Raw genomic sequence first — 22454 nt, 5'->3', positions numbered from 1 at the left:
ATCCACGGGGCCAAGCAAAGCGGTCTCATCAGCTTCTTCGTTCATGTTCACTATGGTTTGTTGTTGTCGTGACTCGTGAGGTGAGCGCTAGTTGGTGTTACAGTATAATCGGTCCGTCGAAACTCATTCATTGAAAAACGTTCCGCGGTGCAATAATAAGTGTGGTTAAAATTATGTTAGTTATTTTTTTCATGTAATTAATTAACGCGTTAAAGTCGCGTAGTTAATTAATCTTAATTAACGCATTAAAGTCCCGGCCCTAATATATATATATATATATATATATATACAGACACACACTCATCCATCAAAGTTGGAATCATCTGTTTTATAAGTAGCCTAATTATGTCACGTGTTCAATGTCCAGAGCCATACAGCCGGCGAAGACGGAACGTTGTTCGGAGCACCCCTAACAGGTCTGGAGTGGGAGGTGCAAACTCCACCAATGTTCTAAATCAAGAGGAGAAGAGCACAGAGTATGCTGTGTTTGCACTAGTGCCCATCTTCTGTGTGATGGGGCTGCTGGGAATTCTCATCTGCAACCTGCTCAAGAAGAAGGGCTACCGCTGCAACGCAGAGAAAGAGGGCATTGACGCAGAAGCTGCCACTCCACAGAAAGAAGGTACAATACACACTCGTACACAGCAAAGGAAACAGTTATTAGATCACTATGCATGTCCATAAAGATTTGCATTTAGAAAGAACTAGGGAATTTAAGAATTTAAGAAATCTGAAGTTTGGGATTGATCAGTAATTGTTTTTATTTTTTTGTTTAAAAGAAACACTTCTATTCAGCAAAAATGTAATAAATTGATAAAAACTTACAAAAAAAGGCATTTATAATCTTACAAAAGATTTATTTTTCTAATAAATAGGGCTCTTTTGAACTTTCTATTCAAGTATCCTGAGAAATTTTTTTATCCTAGTTTCCACAACAAAATATGAAGCAGCACAACAATATTTCTTGAGCAGCAAAGCAGCATATTTTGGTGATTTCTGAAGGATCATGTGACTCTGAAGACTGGAGTAATGATGCTGAAAATTCAGCTTTGACATCACAGGAATAAATTGTTTTAAAATAAATTAAAATAGAAAAGTTACCGGTATTTTAACTTGTTTTGCAATATTACAGATTTTACTGTATTTTTGATCACAAAAGTCAGTACACAAAAAACTTCTTTCAGAAACAAAAAAATTACAAACCCCAAACTTTGCAGCTGTAGTGTACCTCAAAATTACATATATTACATACCAAAAAGAGTCATCATTTACTTTTGTATTACTATGTTTCATCATTTTTTTTTTTAATTTTTTGTACTGGTGAGTGGTCAATTATTCAAATGGACTCATTTAATGTCTAGTTTAGAAATGTTTAGAATGAGTTGTTTTTGCAGTTCTTTCTGGACTGCTGAGGATATTTTGAGTTAATTTGTGAGTGTTTGTCATCTCAAATTTAATATGAACTCTTTAAAGAAACCTTATCTGAAAGTCAAGTATACACCCATATTAATGATGCAAGCATCCAGCATCTTGATATGTAGCTGCTGTCCCTTTAAATCACCTCACCTGAGTTTGATTTCTAAAATCAGTAACAACAAAGGCCCTATTGTTAAACTGAACCCACGTCCTTGGAGGGAAACTAAATAAAATCACTGTACAAAATAAGAACACAGTGTTTTCATATCCTTTGTATGCATGTGAATCAGTGGGTGGAGCCGCAGCTGTTGCGATGAGCTCAGTGTGTCATCTACTACAGTAACGCTAGCATATGATAATTCAGGTTCTGCCTGTAAAGCAGGAAAGTCTCCAGGAACGAAGTAAATAACACAATAATCACAGCATGGTTTACAGCTGAATAAGCAGAGCAGCAGAGCGGGATTTGGGGTTTTGCTCAGGATGTCAGTGACCTATTGTTTGTGTTTAGAAGAAAGAAGCACAAAAGGAAGTTAATTATATAAGCCACAAGAAGCTGCGCATGATGGTTAAAGGCTAACGTTAATGTCGGTATTAAATGGGAGTTGCGATAGATTTTACTTTCCTATTGTGACTTGTGTACAGTAAGTGGGAAACGACTTCTCAAACAAGAACAAATATAGGGCAAGACTTGATTTTGACCATGGGAAATTGATTGGATGTTTGATTGCTATAGACCAATTTGGAGCAGATGTGACAGTTATGTCACTTGCAGCTGTGTGCATATAGTGGTGGCAGAAAAATAGCGGTAACAAGTGGAGGAAAATGAATTCCGTCGTTGAAGACACCCTTTGAAGTTAAAGTGAATATTAACCCAAAAATGAAAGTTAGATTTTTATCTGCTTACCCCCAGGTCATCCAAGATGTAGATGTGTTTGTTTCTTCAGTAGAACACAAATTAAGATTTTGAACTCATATGCAGTTCATAGGGGACATGCATACATAGAAGTTACAGTAATAGTATTTAAAACATAGCCTATAACATTTTCTTGACTCTTTTTCTTGCATTTGCGTGTTTGTCTCCCAGTTCGCAATTGTGAGTTTACATCACAATTCTGATGGGGAAAAAGTAAACCTGCAATTCTGAGGAAAATAGACAGAATAACAGTATATCTCACAATTTTGTTTATCCTTCTATGAATTCTGAGATATCAACTCAGATTTGCAGGGGGGAAAAAGTCCGAATTGTGAGATATAATGTGCTTTTATACGAAATGTACTTTTTATTCTTTTATTCCGTTTGTTCCACAGATTGCTACTTTTTGCATTTTCTGCCACCAGGTAGGCTCCGACCACAAAAACCATCATCGCTGTTCGCAGACACAAAATAGGTCTATTGGTCGATCTCATGTGAGTGACGGGTCGTCCCGCCCTCCCGCCAGTAAACACGTCATCAGAGAAGAGAGTGATGTCACTCAAAGAGGGTTATACTGAAGTTATTTTGATTAAAAGATTATGAGGGCACATGAATTAAAAAATATATATAATGATTATAATGCACTGATAAATCATTAATAATAAATACTGAAATACTATTCCGTTAAAAACGAATTATCAATCTTGATTTCATGATGACTTTAACCATCATGTAAAGTAGAATTGTATGTGAAAATGTGAGATAATTATTGTTTTATAAAATAGCAGCACAGTATAGCGATATAGCTTTACTTGTGCAAAACTCAATGCTAGAGTGTAGTGGGTGGTTGCCAGGGTGTTGCTATGCGTTTCCTAAAGCATTCTCTTCGTTCTTCATCTATCTTTGAGCAGCATGACACTCCCTCTGTATCTTCTTTCCTTAGATCAATAATTCAGTCTGTTCTCTGCGTGTAGGGCTCTGTAACTGCTGTCACTACACTGTTCACTAGTTCTGATGTGGTCAGTGTCAACTACATATCATTCACGTAGACCTAGGCGAGCACTTAAACTACTAAAAAACCGCAAGCCCACCAAGTGAACCTTCTATTTTAAGTGTTCTTACATACTAGAAAATAGCCTTCTGTGTGACATTGTGCTCCATTTATGTAAGAAACATTGGGAACATGGTGCACATGAGGCGAACATGAGGTGATTAATAATACAAGTCTTGGCTCAATTGGAGTCTGAAAGATCCAGGATTCATAGAGCAGGTGATGACATCCAGAGGAAAGAGGATGATGGAGGTCCCTGGGGTGTAATGGGGTCGAAATCGTTTGACAAAGTGAAGACGTTTGCAGGGAGAATGCAGCATTCAATCCACTGTTGTTAAATCAGTGTTCCCAGTTGATTTCTGACGGTGCATTACCAAATTAAATGTCTTTTCTTAGCACTTTTTTTTTGTCGCAGCAATGATTACATAAGCACTTTGCTTTCAAGAGCTGGAGAACACTTCTACCTTGAACTGCATTTCAATAATTCAGTGTAACCGTAAAATAATATATAGGGATTACACATTTCTGCTGTGAGATGAATCAGCGAGAGCTCTAATAGATGTCTTAGCATTCGTTTATCAGCTTTGCTTTGAACAAGGTCTGGTGCAGTATGTACTTATAGTTGAGTTAGGCCAGTTTCTCTTAGTATAATGTGTATTATGCTTTTGCCATCGATGACTTTGTTGTTCTGAGATAAAGCTATAAAGATGCATCACCCATGGATGCTTTAGAAAATACAAGCACCATAGGTCTACCGTACAATATAATGACAGAGCTAAACATAGCCTTTTTATGGCTCACCGCAAGTTGGAAACTAGAGTGAAGACATTAGATGAGACATTTCTGAAATACATATGTCAAGTTTGGCAGGTAATGATTTTGCTGTCTGCAACAGATTGATAAACACACAGATAGAATAACCTCAGAGCCACACTAACTAATCAGTTGTACAACGATTTTGCACTGGTTATTTTAAAATAGCAAAATTATATATTACATACAGTATGATATATTGGGATGCATATGAAGAAACAAAAGATTATTTAAATTAGTAGGCTAGAGACTTGAGAAACTTCACAACAAGATGGTTTGATGTAATGGTCATTGTATTTGCATACAATAATATATAACATTATAGTGATAATTAGGGCCCAGAGCACCAATTGTGTGAGGACCCTATTGTAATTGCTCGGCCTATCATTCTTCTTCTTTGAAATAAGTCACATTTTTAAGGGCCTAAACACACTCAAAAACCTATGAAACTTTGGACACACGTCAGAAGTGGCGAAAATTTACAACTGGTTTCAGATAGCCTAGAAATCTAGATGCACCCTATAGCGGTAGCAAATCTAATTTTCAGCCAGTGTCGTCTAGCAACTCTCAATAGACTTCTGAGCTGGAAAAAAACAAATTCTGGTCAGTCTAGTCACATCGTTTATAGAGTCAATGGGCGGGACTTAACATAATGACAGAGTTCAACGTGCTTCTTGTAAACAAAGAAACTGGCGAACGGCGGTCTTTCGAATCGGCTTTGACCGCCACTCTGGAAGACTTGGAGTTAAGCTTTTCTCTGAGAAACTGAGAAACTTTGTAAGAATTGCACTGAAGTCATTCTTACAAAGGAAAGATGTTTTCGGAGTTTTGCCGACTGGATACGGCGAAAGTTTAATCTGTCAACTAGCTCCGCTTCACGTTGCTATGGTTGGTTGTAGGCTTGTAGCACTATCCAATTGTGTGCAGAGGGAGTTTGAAAGACAACCATTTATCCCGCCCCTCAGATTGAGCCCTGTCAATGGTGAGTTCCCAGACCAAATATCTTGATGTGGGTCTGGCTTGTCAGGCTAGGTTTCAGAATTAGGTGTGGCTAAAGGCCTCTTTAGTGCCCCCTACAAAATTTCAACAACGCGCCCCTCCCACAACATTTCACATTTCACAGTATGTAATTCGATATACACAAGTAACATGCAAATAAATCACCTGATACAAAATCTGAAAACCAACAGTTATATTCAGTTATAGTCAAAGCGGCACCTGCTGGCAGCAGGAAGTGTGGCACATTTAAGTAACTTTGCCATATTTCTCCTATATTTACCCGCTTAAATGCATCTTGCTCACTATTCGCTGTTTTCCTGAGGCCACCGGGTGAGGGCAAATTCAGCAGGGATGCATTAAATTGATCTCAAGTGACAAGATATTTCTAATGTTTAAAAAAATCATTTAAACTTTTGCACTTTCTATTTATCTAAGAATATTTAGGGGGGAAATGTGTAATTTTCCACAAAATTATGACACGGCATAATAATGATTTCTGAAGGATCATGTGACTAAAGACTAGAGTAATGATGCTGAAAATTCAGCTTTGCATCACAGGAAAAAATTACATTTTAAAATATATTACAATAGAGAACAGTTATGTAAAAATATTTGTATTTAATGATGTTTTATTACATATTATTTAATAATGTTTTATTAAATATTATAATTTTAAATCAAATAAATACAGACTTAGTGAGCATAAGGAGAAAATAAGTGTATTTAGACATTTTACATTCACATTGGTATATGAAATGGATGCATGAAGTCAGTTTTCCCCGCATTTACACAGATGTCCTAGCAGAGGAAACCTCATATCAACATGATCCACTAACCACAAACAAACACAAAGTCACACAATACTGACTGTCTTCATTTGCAACATTCAGTCTATTGTTTTATCGTTTCAAACTGTACTGACTTCTTACTGTCAAATGTTTTGCTTGAAAATTGTGATGTCTTTCTTGACAATAAATAACACTTGCATATTTTGATATGTTTAAGTGTAACTGAAGTGTTCAGACACTTTCTGGGGCTTCAGTAGTTGTGCATGAATATGATTCTAACAAAGTGTCTTTTGTTGGTCAGAATGATAAAGCCAAGCTGTAGTGCTGACGGTTATTCTGGGTGAATATAGCAGAGTGCTGAGTGAGCTCTTCTCAACATCCCCAGCTGCCTCACTGTGGAACTCTGGGATATAGCCCGTTACCATAGAGACCACTGTTAACTGCGCACTGTGCACAGTGAGCCTTCTGTATCCAGTAGATTCACAATAGAGATGGAATTTGCAGAGTTTAGCATTAGCATAAAGACATATGAATCCTTCTGTGTCTCCGGTGACTCATGTTGAATTAGCATGTTTGTAACTAATGTGGATGTGACTAATGAGGACGGCTTCCCTGAGCTGTTAAACTCTTTTAAAAATAGCCCTTAATGATGGGACGGCATCATGACAATCTAAATACACACCCACAGGAGAGTTTTAAATAATGCTTGAGCTTAAAGTAAGATTTGTTCACTGTGAATCTCACAAAACCGGTCAAGACCATGTCACCACTCACCAAAAATATCTATGAAATTCTCGATACTGTAAAGCAGTGTTGTTTTAGATTTATTGATAGAATATTATAGTATTTATCAATATTTGAATCAGCTTTTATTTGTATAACTTTAGTTTTCTTTTAGTTTAAGTTAATTAAATTAAAATGAGTATTTTTGTGCTTTTAACATTATTATTTTTTAGCTTTTGAATATTCTTTTTCTAATAATCAGTTTTAATCATTTTGATAATTATTTATGGTTTTAGTTGTTAGACACTATTCTCATCCTCATTTTCAAGCTTTCGAGCAAAGTTTTTCATGTAATATTTATATAATTTCATCTTTATTTCATTTACCGAAAATTAATTTTAATAGTTTAGTTAACAATACAAACACTGCTGTGAAGTATCCAAAGCGACTTATAGCTGAGGAGTAAAGGAAGCGATCTTTCATGAAGAGGCAAAGAAACGCAAAAAGTGCCCTAAATACAAAGATTTGGATATTTCGCAGAGTAGCAAAAAACAGAAAAGGGAGGGAAAAGAGAAAAAGTAGAAAAGGTAAAGAGAAAAGGCTAGTTATTTCCTTTTTTTAGATTGGCTTCTAAATAAAAGACCCTGATATAAGATATAGTAGAAAACTATAAACTTTGCTCTGTCTCCTCAGCAAACTCTTGTCCATATATCGTTGATGACCCCAATGAAGACACCATAAGCATTCTGGTGCGGCTTATCACCGAGAAGAAAGGTGTGTGATGTTTCTCGACACATTTAATTCACCCTTACATCACACTGAAAAAAAAAGTCTTATTGCGTCTCAATGTGTGCGTTACAGAAAACGCTGCTGCTCTGGAAGAACTTCTGCAGGAATATGAAGATAAACAGATGGCCCTTAACAAGAGCTCATCCATCAAGTAAGAGCACGCATGCAAACGTACACATCTACGCCGATGTCAAAAAGCACTTTTAAAAACTCACAAACAGCATTCAGAGTCCAAAATTAAAATAAAACCGAACGGGCAAAATCCAGCTGTATTTTTTACACAATATATTTTTCTCTCTATAACAATGGGATGTATTAGCAGTTTCCTTGCACATTAATAATACACAGGGCAAGTCATTATGTCAACACAGCATCACATATGAGTCAGTCTCTGTGAAACTTCACCTATAACAAAAAATATCCATTGTAGTTTAGTTCCTTATACTCTTTGCAATAAATATTCCATATACTATGTTTCACAACAGGGAGTTCTGGAGAAGTATAAAAAAATAGGCATCCTTGATAAAAAGACGCAAGTCATGCATTGTTTAGTATTTGTGATAATTATAAGGTTTTAAACTATGAAACATGTACACTACCATTCAAGTTTGGGATCAGATAGGATCAGATATTTTCCACAAAGATGCATTCAAAAGGATTAGATATTTTAAAATAAATGTTACATAGTAACATATATTAAATAAATATTCGCAATTAATCGATTTGACAGCACTAAAGTAAATCCTTTTTTCAGCAAAGATGCATTCAAAAGGACAATAAAGACAATAGTAATGTTATCATGTATGTTGCAAATGATTTATATTCTAGAAATGTTTTGAACGGTAGTGTGTAGTTGAAAATTCACACTTGAATTGTTGCATGAATCATCTCCAGCTGTAATGAATTGTCTTAATGGTCACTTCACTTGTGGACTAGAGTTCAGAGAGGAATTCCCAGTTGTGAAACAGGAAGCAGTTTTCCATTAGCTCAGATGAAGATGAAGCTCATTTTCGTATAGTCATTAGTGAAGAATCAATGTAGTGTTAGAAGAGCTGAGGGAGAGATTGTGTCTGTGTTAATTATTGCACTGACAAGCATATAAATCATCAAGAAGTAAGTGCTTGTTAATTTTCCAACTGCAGTATCTTCAAGAGTCTCTTGAAGACATATTTTGGTCTTTATTGTAGATTTATATATAGACAGTTGTGCATATATTTATTGACATTTTACCACAATCATCCAGTCATAATTTTATAACGTCAAACACATCAAAGGAGTTTACTTTAATTCCAGGCTCCTTTAATTCCAGGCCCTTTTCTGCAAGCCAAGAGTGCTGCGTTATACAGCTGTCACAAGCTCAGGCGACTCTGACATCATCACAATGGAACTATGGAAGGGGGGGGCGAGTGCTTATCAAGACTCCATGAATGTATTTCGGTTTATACACAGAATAAATCAGTACATTGTTTTGTATGTTCCAAGTTCCAAGACTTATTTTAAGAACTGTTAGAATTGTTAGAATTAAGAACTGCTAGAATATATGCCCTTTTCTGTGTGCCAAGAATCATGTTTCATTGGTATGATAAAAGTGTTTGGAAAACTCACAGCCATGTTGCTAGGGCTTTGCTATGTGGTTGCCAAGATGTAGTTTAGGACATTGCCATGTGGTTATGGTGTTTTAAATTTGTTTAGGGTGTTGCTAAGGTGTTCTGGGTAGTTTTGGGGGTGTTGCTATGTGGTTGCTAAGTTGTTTTTAGAAGTTTAGGACATTTCTATGTGCTAAAAATATAGGCTTTTTTGCTATAGTTAGTTATATAACAAAATAGGGTTCACAAACTGTCTATGTTCATCATGGTCTGGTCCCTTTATGTATATAAAAAGCGTATAAACTATCTAAGATGTGATTTTTTTAAATATATATATATATATATATATATATATATATATATATATATATATATATATATATATATATATATATATATATATATATTGTCAAATATACACATAATTACTGATAACAACTTGTAAGTCACTCTCTCTATGTCTGTTTCTTTGTCAGATTTCCGGCTCTTCCTCATTTCTCCCAGTTCCGTTCGTTGCCCCGGCTGTGTAGCCACCAGCATCATTTGCACACTATAAACGGGCTGGCCTCACGCTCCGGGCTCTGCTGTTCACGCTGCAGTCAGAAGAAATGGCCCGAGCTGCTGCTGCCCGCCCTGGCGCTCCCCGCCGATACGCACAAGAGCCCCATTAACGTGGTCAAGGCGCCGGAGGTCACCATCCTGTCTGTAGGAAGGTGAGAAAACAATAGAATGTAAAATATAAAATGATGTGAATCTGAGAAGAAATGCTTTAATTGAATAGCAAATTTGTTGTTGCAATTGAAACATGGGAAATATGGTTTTAGCTTTAATTTTTTTAATTAAACATACCGAAACTCTGTTCTAATGCTGCATTCCAAGGATTTTTTTGAGCCTAATCCACAACTCACGACTTTGTAGCGTTCCAGGCAAAGTCCCGCCAAAGGAATTGTGGCAGCTAGATGTAAACAAAGCATGGCGAACCATACGGGGCTGAATGCTCATTTACAATCATTTCTACCACCAAAGGTGCTTACTTTGCTTATTTGAGGGAAACTAATAAGGCAAGGCAAGAAAAGCATAAGGCAAGAGATTCTGTTATACCTTTTATTTAGCATTATTTGGATATATATTGGTATTAATTTATTCTTCCACTCAATGGACTGGTAACTAGCTAATGCTAGAAAAGCTGCTGATAATGCATAACATTTCCGATTTAGTTTTTAATGTATGACTTCCATAAACACCGCATCCGTAGGGGCTGCCATGGTTGTTTTGCAGGCTATGTGATGTCAAAACTCATAACTGGGAGAACATCGATCTAGTACAAGTTCACGGGTGGGAAGTCGAGGGTGGGAAGCCACGGGTTTAACGGCCGTTCCAGTGCATTTTTACGGTAGATGGTTGAAAAAAACGCGGGTTATGGATTGCCTGGAACACAGCATAACATCTAGTAAACACTTTTAGTCTGGCTATCACCTCAAGATGCCTTATCAACGAGCATAATTCAAATGACTCTGTGCGCAATTGGATAATCCTTCAACCAATTAGACCACAAGACGCGTGATCAATGGGCATCGATCCATCCTTCTCTATCCGTCATTGTGTTAAACCCGCAAATAGTGAGCCAGGTAGAAAAGCCAGTCTGTGATTGGTTCCTGCAGAAGTGTGACAGAAACAGGATAAATGAATGTACAGGTTTCCAGCCTGAGCTGCAGGGAAAAATCAAATCGCCAGCAGATCAAGCTGGGTTTACCCAGATTACACTTTCAGACTTCCCATGTGATTAACGGTTAATTGTAAATCAGTTCTCTAAATGAACAAAATTATTTTATGAAAATGAACACAACGCTAGGGGTTATCCAGTAGCAGTGGCTTTGGGAGTGGCCTCGTAGGGCAGCGAAGCAGGTGCATTATGGGAGTTGTTGTCTTTCAACCACATGAGCCAAAAATATATTTTCTGGCTTTTCTCAGTCTAGAAGTGACCAAATTCAAAAATAATTTCACATTTCTACTACATGAATGACCCAGTTTAAATACAAATTCATCTTCCCAACACTGAAGTACCCCTTTAAGTTTTTTATCTAATATTTGTATTTTATTACATACCGAAAATCCCTTTCTAGTGTTTTAGTTTAAAGGGATAGTTCTCCCCAAAAATGTTTAATTATTTACTCACTCAAGATATAAAAAAAATTGTAACCAGACAGTTGAGAGGTGCTATGGAAGTCATTGACTTCCATATTTATTTATTTATTTTCTACTATGGAAGTCAAGGGTCTGGTTACCGACAAATTATTAAAATATATTATTTTGTATTCAACAGAAGAAAGAAACTCATACAGGTTTGGAAAACATGAGGCTGAGCAAAAGATGATTTTGGGTGAACTATCCCTTTAAGTTTTAGTTAACAGAAACAACTGGATCCCAGAATGCACTGAAGCTAAAATATTCATCCAATATAGCAGAGTAAAGGGTTAATATTAGCAAAACAAATAGGTGATGTAGTTGTTGTTTTTTTAACCCAATATTGTGTGCTGTGTTAATTATTAGAATATGGAGTTATTACCTTCCATTTCACTTAGTATACTGCCTTAGAAGTTAGCAGCATGTCTAGACAATAGGTAACTCACTCACGTTTCGGAGCAGACCTATAAATCACGATGATTGAATGAATCAGTTGTGTTGGTTTGGGATGGTAATTCAGATCTCATTCTCACGTACACACCCAGTTATGCTCACAGTGACGAATCAGGTGCACTCACTGACCTCTGTGCCACCTGTGTGTGAATGGCAGGTTCCAAGTTGCTCAGATCCCAGAAATGAAGTCAGCTCCTAAGGAAGTGACCCACCCGGAATTGAGCGATACCGACTCCATGGACAGTGGCCACACTGAGCCGGCCGAAGAGCGCTCACTGCTGGGCGTGTCCTCCTCCTCTAACCCCGCCTCCTCAAAATGTAGACATGAGGTGAGTGACCAAACATGAGGAACAGGAATATTGCTCCAAACATCGCTTTGGCTTGCTTTGTTTTTGATTTGTAGTTTCCTCTTCCTGCTCTCTCTCATTATGGTCTTGGCCTAAAATTCATTGTCTAAAGTCATGCATAAAAATCCTAACAGGAAGTCTGGTGCATTTATCATCAATCAATGAATGGGAAACACTCAGATCACTTAGTCACACTGTAGACATTAGACAACCTCAGTTGCATTGAGGGGAGGTCAGTTTTTGTTACCTAACAATTTGCCCTCTTGCATAAGAATTTGTGGGGCATTGACTATCAATAGCTCCTGGGATTTACATAAATACCTCAAGGCTTTTCTTCACAATTCATCTTTACAGCTGCTCTTGGCATCCCTTGTGGCCTCATGGTATTTATAATTGACACACAGAACAACACTATTCAATTGCTTATCATTTTTATGAAGTCACATGGTTCTGTTTTATTTAAACTTAGTTTTACTTTCTCTAATGTGATGTGATTGTGGCCACAAATTTGTTGAAGGTCAGCATGGTTAGCAAAGTTTGAAGTATTTAAAGGTAACAAACAAGTGCTTTGGATAAATAAAACAAATGTAACATGTAATAATGAAATAATGAAATATTTCTGTTACATTTATGTATTTGGTAGACATTTGCAAGTGTACATTTAATCAGTCATGCATCATGCATTGAATCAATCACATGGCCTAGTGTCGCTTGTGCATTAATAGGCAATAAGTAGCATGGTCTCAATCGTACTACTGATAATCACACCTCCAAAAGTTCGGGGTCGATAAGCTTATTTAAAATATGACTCACTTATTGATTTGATCCAAAATACAGTACAAACAGTAATATTGTGAAATATTATTACAATTTTTGTTACTTTTTTTACATTATAAATGTCTTTACTGTTACTTGTCCTGTTGCTGTTACTTGTCCTTGCTTTATTATGTATTAATTTATTTCCAAAAAATAACTTTTGAATGGTAGTTTAAGTGATTATTTATATCAGTATTGATATTTTTTTTTTCATTGACATGTAAATGGGTACAATTATGTACTATTTTGTTATTTATGAATAAATTAAATATATAATTGTCAATGAAAAATATAATTATTCAATGAAAATGAACAGGGAAAAAGTATTATATATATATATATATATATATATATATATATATATATATATATATATATATATATATATATATATATATCATAATGTGGTCCATACAGGGTTATTTATGTTTGGATGAATACGGTGACAAATCTGTTTTTGGTTTTCAGCTGTCCTCCGCTCACCCTCTTTCCTTTTCCTCTTCCTCTTGGAGACTGGTTTAAGTTTTTCCACTGGTTCAGGTCATGCTGAGTCAGTCAATCGGGATAAAATGATATTGCCTGGTGCCCTCTGGTGGCTGGAAATGTGTTTGCATTTGTGAACCAACAAATGTTTTTCTTTTGACAAATGTAAGGCCAGGATATCCTTTATTTCATGTTGCTAATCTCTCACCACTTCTTTCATTCTCTCTCCCTCTTTCTCAGATGAACATTTGAAAGGTTGGAGAAGGACATCCACTGACAGGACGCAAGCTTCATGCAGATGACATCATCAGTAGGCGACTGATCAGGGCAGATGTGTGACGGTGATGTCAGTATTCACCTTGAGGAGCCTTGAATTCAAGACCTTAGAAAACATTCGTATTTATTGCATAAGTCATAGAACTATTTTATTAAAATACAATAAGCTCTTTCTCTACTAGCAGATAATAGGAGACTGAAGGGCATTTACTCACAAGACACTAAAGATGTCTTGCGTGCAGCCTCTGCTGTCGATTGACTTGTCGCACAATCAAAACTAACACTAAGAACAATGAAACGCCAGAGAGACGGTCTCTACCGTTAGAAAACATTAAGAAGTATTATGAGAAACTAGTTTGATTTACATGTTTTTATGGTTTTAATTTTTTTGTTTTGTTTTGTTCTTTCTGTAGTTTTGTCTTTTAGTATTTAAGATTTTATATGAGTTTCATATATGTACAGTCATGGTCAAAAGTTTGCAAACACCTTGTTTTTTAATAACGATTAAAAAAAAACCTGCATACAACTGTCAATTTCTTTTACATATCTTATTGTTTAATAAAAAATAAGTATTCTGCTAATACACCAGTACCTCAAACTGCAGTACTGTATATACATATACAATGTATATATTTTCACGTAAGCAAAGATGGTTTACATTAATTCTCCAACTTAAAATCTTTGCTATTAAAATGAATGTCTTTTATGTGATGTTTATACTACAAGTCTGATGTATAGCAACCCAAGACCATGAATGTGTGTGAATGCCATTATATTAGACGACACAGTTCATCAAATGAACTGTAAATGTGTTAAACTAACAACTGTGACGGTGGGTGCTATACAGAGTGCAAAAAGAATGCAAGGAAATAGTCTTTTAATTCTATAATCCACAGGATACAGAGCAAAAACATGGTGTAACACATCCACTTCACAAAAACGAGACCGGACAAAACGACACCTATATCCTTGAATAGGGCACTATTTGAGGGGACAGCCATTTGTAGTGGTGTCAGAAACCATAGTGGAAGTTATTAAGTGCACTCATTCAATACCACAATGCACTGCAATAATTAGTGTACAACCAATGTACGCTCAACAGCTACCCACCATATGCAGTATAAGAGTCGCACACTGAATGAATTACCGCGTTGACCAGAAGATGGCGCCCCCAGCTGAATCAATCATACATACATTTCCAACCCGCTCTGGTCCAACGTAATATCCAGGTATAAAGTCCTTTTTAATTTAATATTAAATTGTTTAATTTAGGTGTAGCCTATGCTGTATACATGCTAGTTCCATGGCAGAGTTCAAGATAAATATTTGCATTACTGTGCTACTGGAACTGCTGGGACACTCAGTGTCCGATGTGGGATTGAATGAGTACACTCGATGACGTCCAGTCGTCGACTATGGTTTCGGACACCTACAAATAGCTGTCTCTTCAAAGAATGATCTATTTGAGGGTATAGGGGGCTGTTCCGGATTCAGCCCAGGTCAAAACAGACCATACGTGATGTGACAACATCAGATGCTCGAAATTAGATCTATTGTTTTATAGTTTTAAACAGTATAATTTGTCAAATGATATACTAACGTTTGCTAATGTCTTTCTTTCAAAATGAATACTGATTGGTTTGTGATGATTTTGTCATCTCTTGCAATGGCATATAGACATCTTTAAGAATGATTAAGTGTCCAAATACTTTTTGGGCTTCATTTTTTAATTTACATTATCATTTATTTAAAGATAAAGAATAGATGGCTAATTGTTCCATAATTTAAAAAGGGTGCCAATGTAAGTGGTGTAGAAATAGTAACAGCAATATTCCTTAAAAATTACAATCTTGTTAGGTGTTCACAACCTTTTGACCATGGCAGTAGAATTTAATATTTCAGATAGAAACAACCCTAGATTTAAACCCCTTTTGCACCACAACCTTCAGCTTATTGGCTTGATTAAACAGCTTTTAGAAAGCTTTTCCCTAAAAGAAGAAGAAGAAGAAAACAGTAAAGTATATCAATACAATATATTTTACAATACACCACATAAATCTGAGGACAGGCCGCTGAGAAGATCTTGCTCTAAGCTAAAATAGATGTATTGCTACTTTTAAAAGTATTATCATTTCAAAGAACATTTGTAGTGCCTCAGACTAGCTGTCTGGTTCTTTGCTATAACCTCGCTTTATCAAACGTGTAGGATATTAGGCCACGTACATACTGTGCACAAGCCTCCGGAGTGACAACCGCATTTTACATATGGGAGTGAGTCCCCTAAATTCTTGTTCTGTGTGTGTAGGGAACACAAATCACTCCCAAAATTGCAATGATTGACACCGTGGTAATAGCAATGTTCTGGCCTCATAAAGCGATCAAGATTATGATGTTATGAAAGTGGAAATGTGTGGATTGCAATATTTTGGTCTTGTTTTCAGTATAAAGCATTTGGATTTACAGTGGTGGCCAAAATTATTAGAACACTTGGCATCATCTGAAAATGTTTAAGTAAATCATACAAAAAAGAACAGTTGGCATCTGGGAGCCTGGTCTTTTTCGGCCTGGAATTAATCTCCAAGAGGACCCAAAACATTTTCCTAACTATTGCCAAAACTACCTGTGATGGAAGGGATCTCCTGGAACATTGAAAACGATGGACTGGCCCCCACAAAGTCGGGACCTTGACCCCATCGAGCACATCTGGGGCGAGTTGGAAAATAAACTGGACAGATCTATTGTATTTTTAAAGGTGTCATGAACTGTTTTTTAAATTTTTTTATACTGTTGTCTGAGGTCAGCTAATGACGTTAATGTGTTTTTTACATTCAAAAAACAACTAATAAGTAATAGGCTATTTTCTGTACTGGTTTTGAGGATCTTTCAAGAAACATCGGTTTTGATAGGAGATTTGGAAGTTTGATGGGAGACGCACTGGAGATTCAGAAGTAAATGCACACAGTTAGGATTGGATAAGATTTGCATATTTAATGATCTTCAGCTCCCCTGTCAGTTCACACGAGGGAGGGATTGTTTTGAAACCGGCCAGAATAATTATTCACAGAGCTCGTAAACATCTTTATCAAACAAACACAATTACTTATTTCTCATCCACCCACAACTAATTGGAATATAATTTTTTTATTACTTGGCCTGCCAAATGGTGGTTATACGTGAGTGCGTGCGTGCGTGCGTGCGTTCCCAGATCAAGAAAGGAATATTATTTCACTCTTTAAGATTCAAAAGCCTACTGACGGGCATCCGTTTTGGTAGCCCGTCTGGAAAACACAAAGCCCCTGGACTACTATTACATATTAAAAACATGTTTTACTCACATAATTTTGTTGTGGTGGGCGGGCTACTGAATTAGACGTGCTTATTATTCTGTAAAGGTGGTGTTTTGCCACACGATGACATCAAGATGTGGCACACGATCGTTTTCTGGGCTTGGTGTCTATAAAAGCTTTTCTTTGAGTAACAAGGAGGTATTCAGCTCTGAAACTTGCATGATATTCTTATATTACCATGACCATTATGTAAGCTCAGGGGAAAGTTGATTTCTCAATTCATGATCCCTTTAAAGGAAAGCCTTTTTAACTTCAGTTTCAGAAGGTATGGGATAACGTTAGTGAAGTTCTCAGAGGAAATATATTGACACTATACCAGTCAGAGGTGCTGCTGTAATTTCTGCAAAAGGTAGACACATCAAATATTAAAGTTAAAAGTGGATGAAAACAGTACGACTCACTTCATCTGATATTTGATGGTCAGAGCAATCATCTGCATGTTTCAGGAACATTATGAGATGGAGGTGGAAAATGTCTATATTTTCAGATCTATCTGGTGTTATAATAATCTTGGTCACCACTATATTTTGGTTTATTAAGGGTTTGATCTTCCAAGATCTGGAAACATGAATGGGTCAAGTGCCTCTTTCCCTGTGACTTTCGAGTGCACACAAGAGAGACACATCTCTGATCAATGTGCTTAAACCCATAGCTCAAGTCTTTAGTGACCCAGGACTATCATTCACTATCCTCCTAATCATTCATTTTTCAAGTTTCAACCAATAGTGTAAAAGTTCCAATAACATGATAATCTTGATCGCTTTTTCTCTGAAATATTTTTTGGGTAAAAATTGTATGGGGTCACTAATGACCTTTGTGTAACAGTGCAACAATTTTTTTTCTGCACAACAATAACAGAATCTGATGAGTAAATAAGTGCAATTCACCTTTTTTCCACAAGGTGGAATATATAAAATGTGTGTACAACAAGTGACGTTTTACTCATATTACCTCAGACAAAAAACAAAAGTATAGAAAGTATCATCAGCAAAACTTGAAATGGCTCAGTGATTAACTGCAGAGCAAGTGCTGAACACAATCAAATATTAATATTACTTGATGGTGGATTTGCAGATACTGTCTGCAATCAAAATATTGATTTTGAAGATGTTGAAAATGATAGTTTTGAGGTGGCGATTATGAGCCTGATGCTGAATGTACTGGGAAATGAGCTCTGACGAAGACAGTGATGATGGTATAAAACATCTGCTCAAACTGAACCCATTCCAAAAGGTAACAAAATATGCTTTGTTTGATTTTTCTGTATAGCTGTTACTCTAATAACAGAATAGTTTTATATTATCGCGACAGGTAGAGATCCATCTGTGTTAGATACAGATTTGGGTCGCTAAAGACCCGAATATATAATAATGATTAGAGAAACTTTCATGCATTTAAGGGTTAACAAGTTTTTATTAAGCGGCTTGGTTCAGTAGACACTCGATTGAATTTTCAATGACACTTTCATTGAAAAGTCTTGAAATCCAGTTTTAATTACCTGAATTTCTTGGGGGTTCAACAGTGCCCGCCCAGTAATGGTTCCAAAAGTTTTTTTTCCATTAATTTTCCCCATATGGGTTTTAAAAAAAGTCTTTGTTAAAGCATTATAAGCAAAGAACCAAGCCTACAGCTACTAAGGGAATAATAACATTACAATCTTTGATTTAAAGCAAATAATTTGCACAAAAAAACAAAGGTACAAGACTGTGTAGTGTGTAGCTTTAGTGAGGTAACTACAGTGAAGAATTGCAAAGAGCGAATTTAAAAATGATAGAGAAATATAAATCTACTCATTGATTATGTATAAAAGAAACGGTATCACTTTATTTTAAAGTCCTGTTCCCCACGTAAATACTGTATATATATATATATATATATATATATATATATATATATATATATATATATATATATATATATATATATATACTTTTTGCCCTTCAAAGTACCACTTCATGTCATTCTGCTTCTCAAGTAAATGCATCTTGAATTAAGAATGTTTAGATATCTCTACTGGAAAATGTTGTGAAAATCTGTAATGAAAAATATCGAATGGAATATTGCGGTGTGAACATAATTCTGTGTGAAGATCTTACTCTTACAGGATGTAGCATCAGTACACAAGATGTAGAGAAACAAGAATCTACAAGAGCTGTTGCATTCAAAGCTGAATGAGTCAAACACCTTGGTTATGAAAAGCATGTCCTCAATGGAATTTTCATCACAACTTAAATATAGCCTATTATGAAATATTACTCATTTCCTTTCCTTCCTTTGTATTTATTTATTTATGTTTTATTTGTAATTCAGAAGAAGTAGACAAACAGGCAGGCAAGGCTACTCAAGGGTATAACATCACAGTTTTGTTACTGACATTTACATGCATATTTTATATAAAATGACTTTTTATACAATATACAGGTGTTTGTTTGCAATCATTTCTTGAATACTATCATATATGACTATAGTCAGAGCTAGAGACATAGACCGCTGTTAAAAGATTAACTACTAGAATGACAAGGTAAGGGGGAAACGTAGATCTGTATTGCCGTTGCTTTTATTTATTACCATTAATGTTGTTTTTTCTTGATATTTATACACTTGAAATAAAGAACTTTACTGCAGTTTGAAATCTGGAAATTCATCTTTACATATTGTATATATGCAATGATTTTCCTGGTAATACAAAGTACCATTCAAAAGTTTGGGGTTGGTAGGATTTTAAATGTTTGTGAAAGAAGTCTTTTATGCTCACCAAGATTAAAAATCACATTTCAATAAAAAATACAGTAAAAATGCTTTTTAAGGCACAATATGTAAGATTTGTGGTTTAAAATATTCAAAACCACTAGAACAATATTAGGTTTTATTGTACTTGCATTATTCCAAATGTTTCCAAGAATGTTTGATTCCAGAGAAATAAACAATTTTAACCAGCACAGGGACCATAGAGTTTTTTTAGAAACCACAGAACAGAGATGCTTTAATATATTGTGTTTTTTTATTAGACAGGTGAACAACTTTATCATTGTTATAGTTCAAGACAGTCTTATTGTTTAAACCTTGATTTACTGTGAGTACTATGTTTTACCACACCTGATATCAATAGCTTACAGCAATGTTACAAGTGTCTCATAGAAGCCGCTGAGCGGAGCGCAGAGTAGCAAGACCATAAAAGATTGAGCAGCTTCAATCACTGTACGTTACTGTGGGTCGTTAAACATATCAGTTTTGTACTTATATCTTACCAAGCATGCGCTCTTTCACTTTAAAAACTAAAAGCATTGCGTTGGGGTTCACACTCATTTTGAGTGAACATTAAGCCCCGCCTTACACTGAGCTGATTGGCCATCCTTTTGGCTGTTAGACTGCTGAGGCAGACCAGCAACAGATCGGTGTGTAACAGTGATGTGCGGGTTGATCTAAAATTAAATATTGGATCAACCCGCTATTTCAATGGTGCCCACGGTTACGAGTCATCCAAAAATATTTGTAATGATATTCGGGTCGTCATCGGTCGGGTCGTTTGAAATAAAAATGATGCAGGACAAAATGCCTGATTTCATAAAATGATATAAACTCATTTTGGCGTATACATTCCAGGGCGGGATTTTTGTTTGGAAAGTCGGGAGAAAAACGCACTGGATAAAAACATGCGTCTTAATTGTTAAGAAAACTAAATGAAATAAGTTAATAAATCATGACTTTATTACACAACACTAGGCTATATCATACGCCTTACAGCATTCAGACAAAAGAACAGTTTGCGACTTTGTGCTCCTAAGGGCTTTCACACTTTTTCAAAAGTGGGCTTTCTCTCAGTTGACCTGCTGATGAATTCTCCAAGCAGGGTCGAAACATAAACATCGCGTTCATCAATAATGTGCATCTAGAGCTGAAATGGACAATGATGGGCCGCCTCAAGAACTACCGCACCTCTGAGTCAGGGCCTGAAACATTTCTCCTCCACAGGCTGGATTAATGGATATTATGCCAGGGAGCATTTACTACTTTTAAAAAATGCGGGTCAGGAAGCGGGTAGTGTAACGTTACAATATAAATTTTTTTTTGCGGTCCGAGCTGCGGGTGGTTTAGCTGAAAACGTCAGTCGGATGAGGGTTGTTTATACATGGACCTGCGCATCACTGGTGTGTAATGCAGGACAGCATTAAGAAATATCAAATATTAGGGAGGGCAATTTGGCCATTTCCAATTATTGGAGGGGACTTGTGCCCCTCAATGTGGTTACGGCCCTGTAGAGTAGCTTTATAACATAACTTTCAACACTCAAATTTATTTAAAGGACAACTCCAGTGAATTTTTAAGTTTATCTTGATCGTTATATCTTTGTGAGTACAGTCTATAGAAAAAAAAAACTAAACGGATTGGTGCTTGCAACACGGAGCTATTACAGTTAATGCCCAGAGCCCCCACTCAGCATGGGGGCATAAACGTAAAGGGTGTCTTTGTGCCTCTTAACAGACACAAAATACAATTAAAATGTCTGTCCAACATGAACAGGGCCCTTATATGACAGCGAGATGCGTTTAGCCACTTAGCTATTGTTTAAATTCATCTAAACAGTGTGTTAGAAGGCTAGCTGTATCTCGCACTGAAGTCCCGTGGGAACTCAGCGGTAGCCGGAAAAAAGGCAGTCCAGTTGGGAGCGTCGTGTGTTTAAAGCAAGATTTTTTTAAATTACTGCACATCTTTCCTCAAGCCGTGTGTGCCCAAATGGAAGGATAAATAAAGTTTACATTACCTCCACACAGTGGTTGCACCTGTCTTTAACCACGGAATGGCATTTTTCTTCAGCCGGCCCGGCTGTGTTGTGTCCGTGTACGTTAGTCAAGTGTTCGCTGCAAATTTTCACAATTCGGAAAGGCACAAACGCGAACAATATCTTCTTCAATTGTGAGCCCGATCGGATCATCACTCTAGTGATGTCCGCCAGTTCTTTTTAGGGAACCGGGCGAACCAGTTCGCCAAATCGGACTGAAACATTCTGAACGGTTCGCGTCTCAAATCAGCGCTGACCACACATTTTACTTTAGTTACTCACTTTCTGACAAGAGTGACAGTCCCTTCGAATATAAATACCGTTTATAATACTGTTTATATATATTACCGTTCACTGAACTGAGTCATGTTTTGCTTAGAGAACTGATGAACTCAACGAGCAACTGATATTGAGCATACGCATTTAACTGAAAGTGCATCGGTCCTCGGATCAGCAGTACAGAATCGAAAACCGTTTCTCTTGGACACGTTCAATACTGAGAATCATCGAGCCAATGAGCAGAGCCTCTTCATACACACGATGGTCTTCTCGACTGGACTATTTGCCTTTTTTCCGGCTACAAAGGCATTCCCACGAGACTTTAGCCAGAGACACAGCTAGCCGTCTAAAACATGTGAATTTAAACAATGGCTAAGTGGCTAAACGCATCTCGTTGTCATGTAAGGGCCC

At 36.4% G+C, this 22454-nt stretch overlaps 1 protein-coding gene across 1 annotated transcript in view; it reads left to right on the top strand.

Annotated features, from left to right (window-relative positions):
• relt (RELT TNF receptor) overlaps positions 1-14170 on the top strand; it is a 34107-nt gene extending 19937 nt beyond the window's left edge. The window contains exons 6-11 of the mRNA XM_067419562.1: positions 368-622; positions 7397-7477; positions 7565-7643; positions 9555-9791; positions 11873-12044; positions 13602-14170. Coding sequence (XP_067275663.1) covers positions 368-622; positions 7397-7477; positions 7565-7643; positions 9555-9791; positions 11873-12044; positions 13602-13613 — 836 coding nt within the window. The 3' untranslated portion in view covers positions 13614-14170. The remainder of the gene's footprint in view (positions 1-367; positions 623-7396; positions 7478-7564; positions 7644-9554; positions 9792-11872; positions 12045-13601) is intronic.
• Positions 14171-22454: the final 8284 nt, after the last annotated feature.

This window comes from Pseudorasbora parva, chromosome 16 (genome assembly GCF_024679245.1).
Source record: "Pseudorasbora parva isolate DD20220531a chromosome 16, ASM2467924v1, whole genome shotgun sequence".
Taxonomy (NCBI): Eukaryota; Metazoa; Chordata; class Actinopteri; order Cypriniformes; family Gobionidae; genus Pseudorasbora; species Pseudorasbora parva.
Note: the sequence above shows the minus strand (reverse complement) of the source record. Positions and strands in the feature narration are given on the sequence as shown.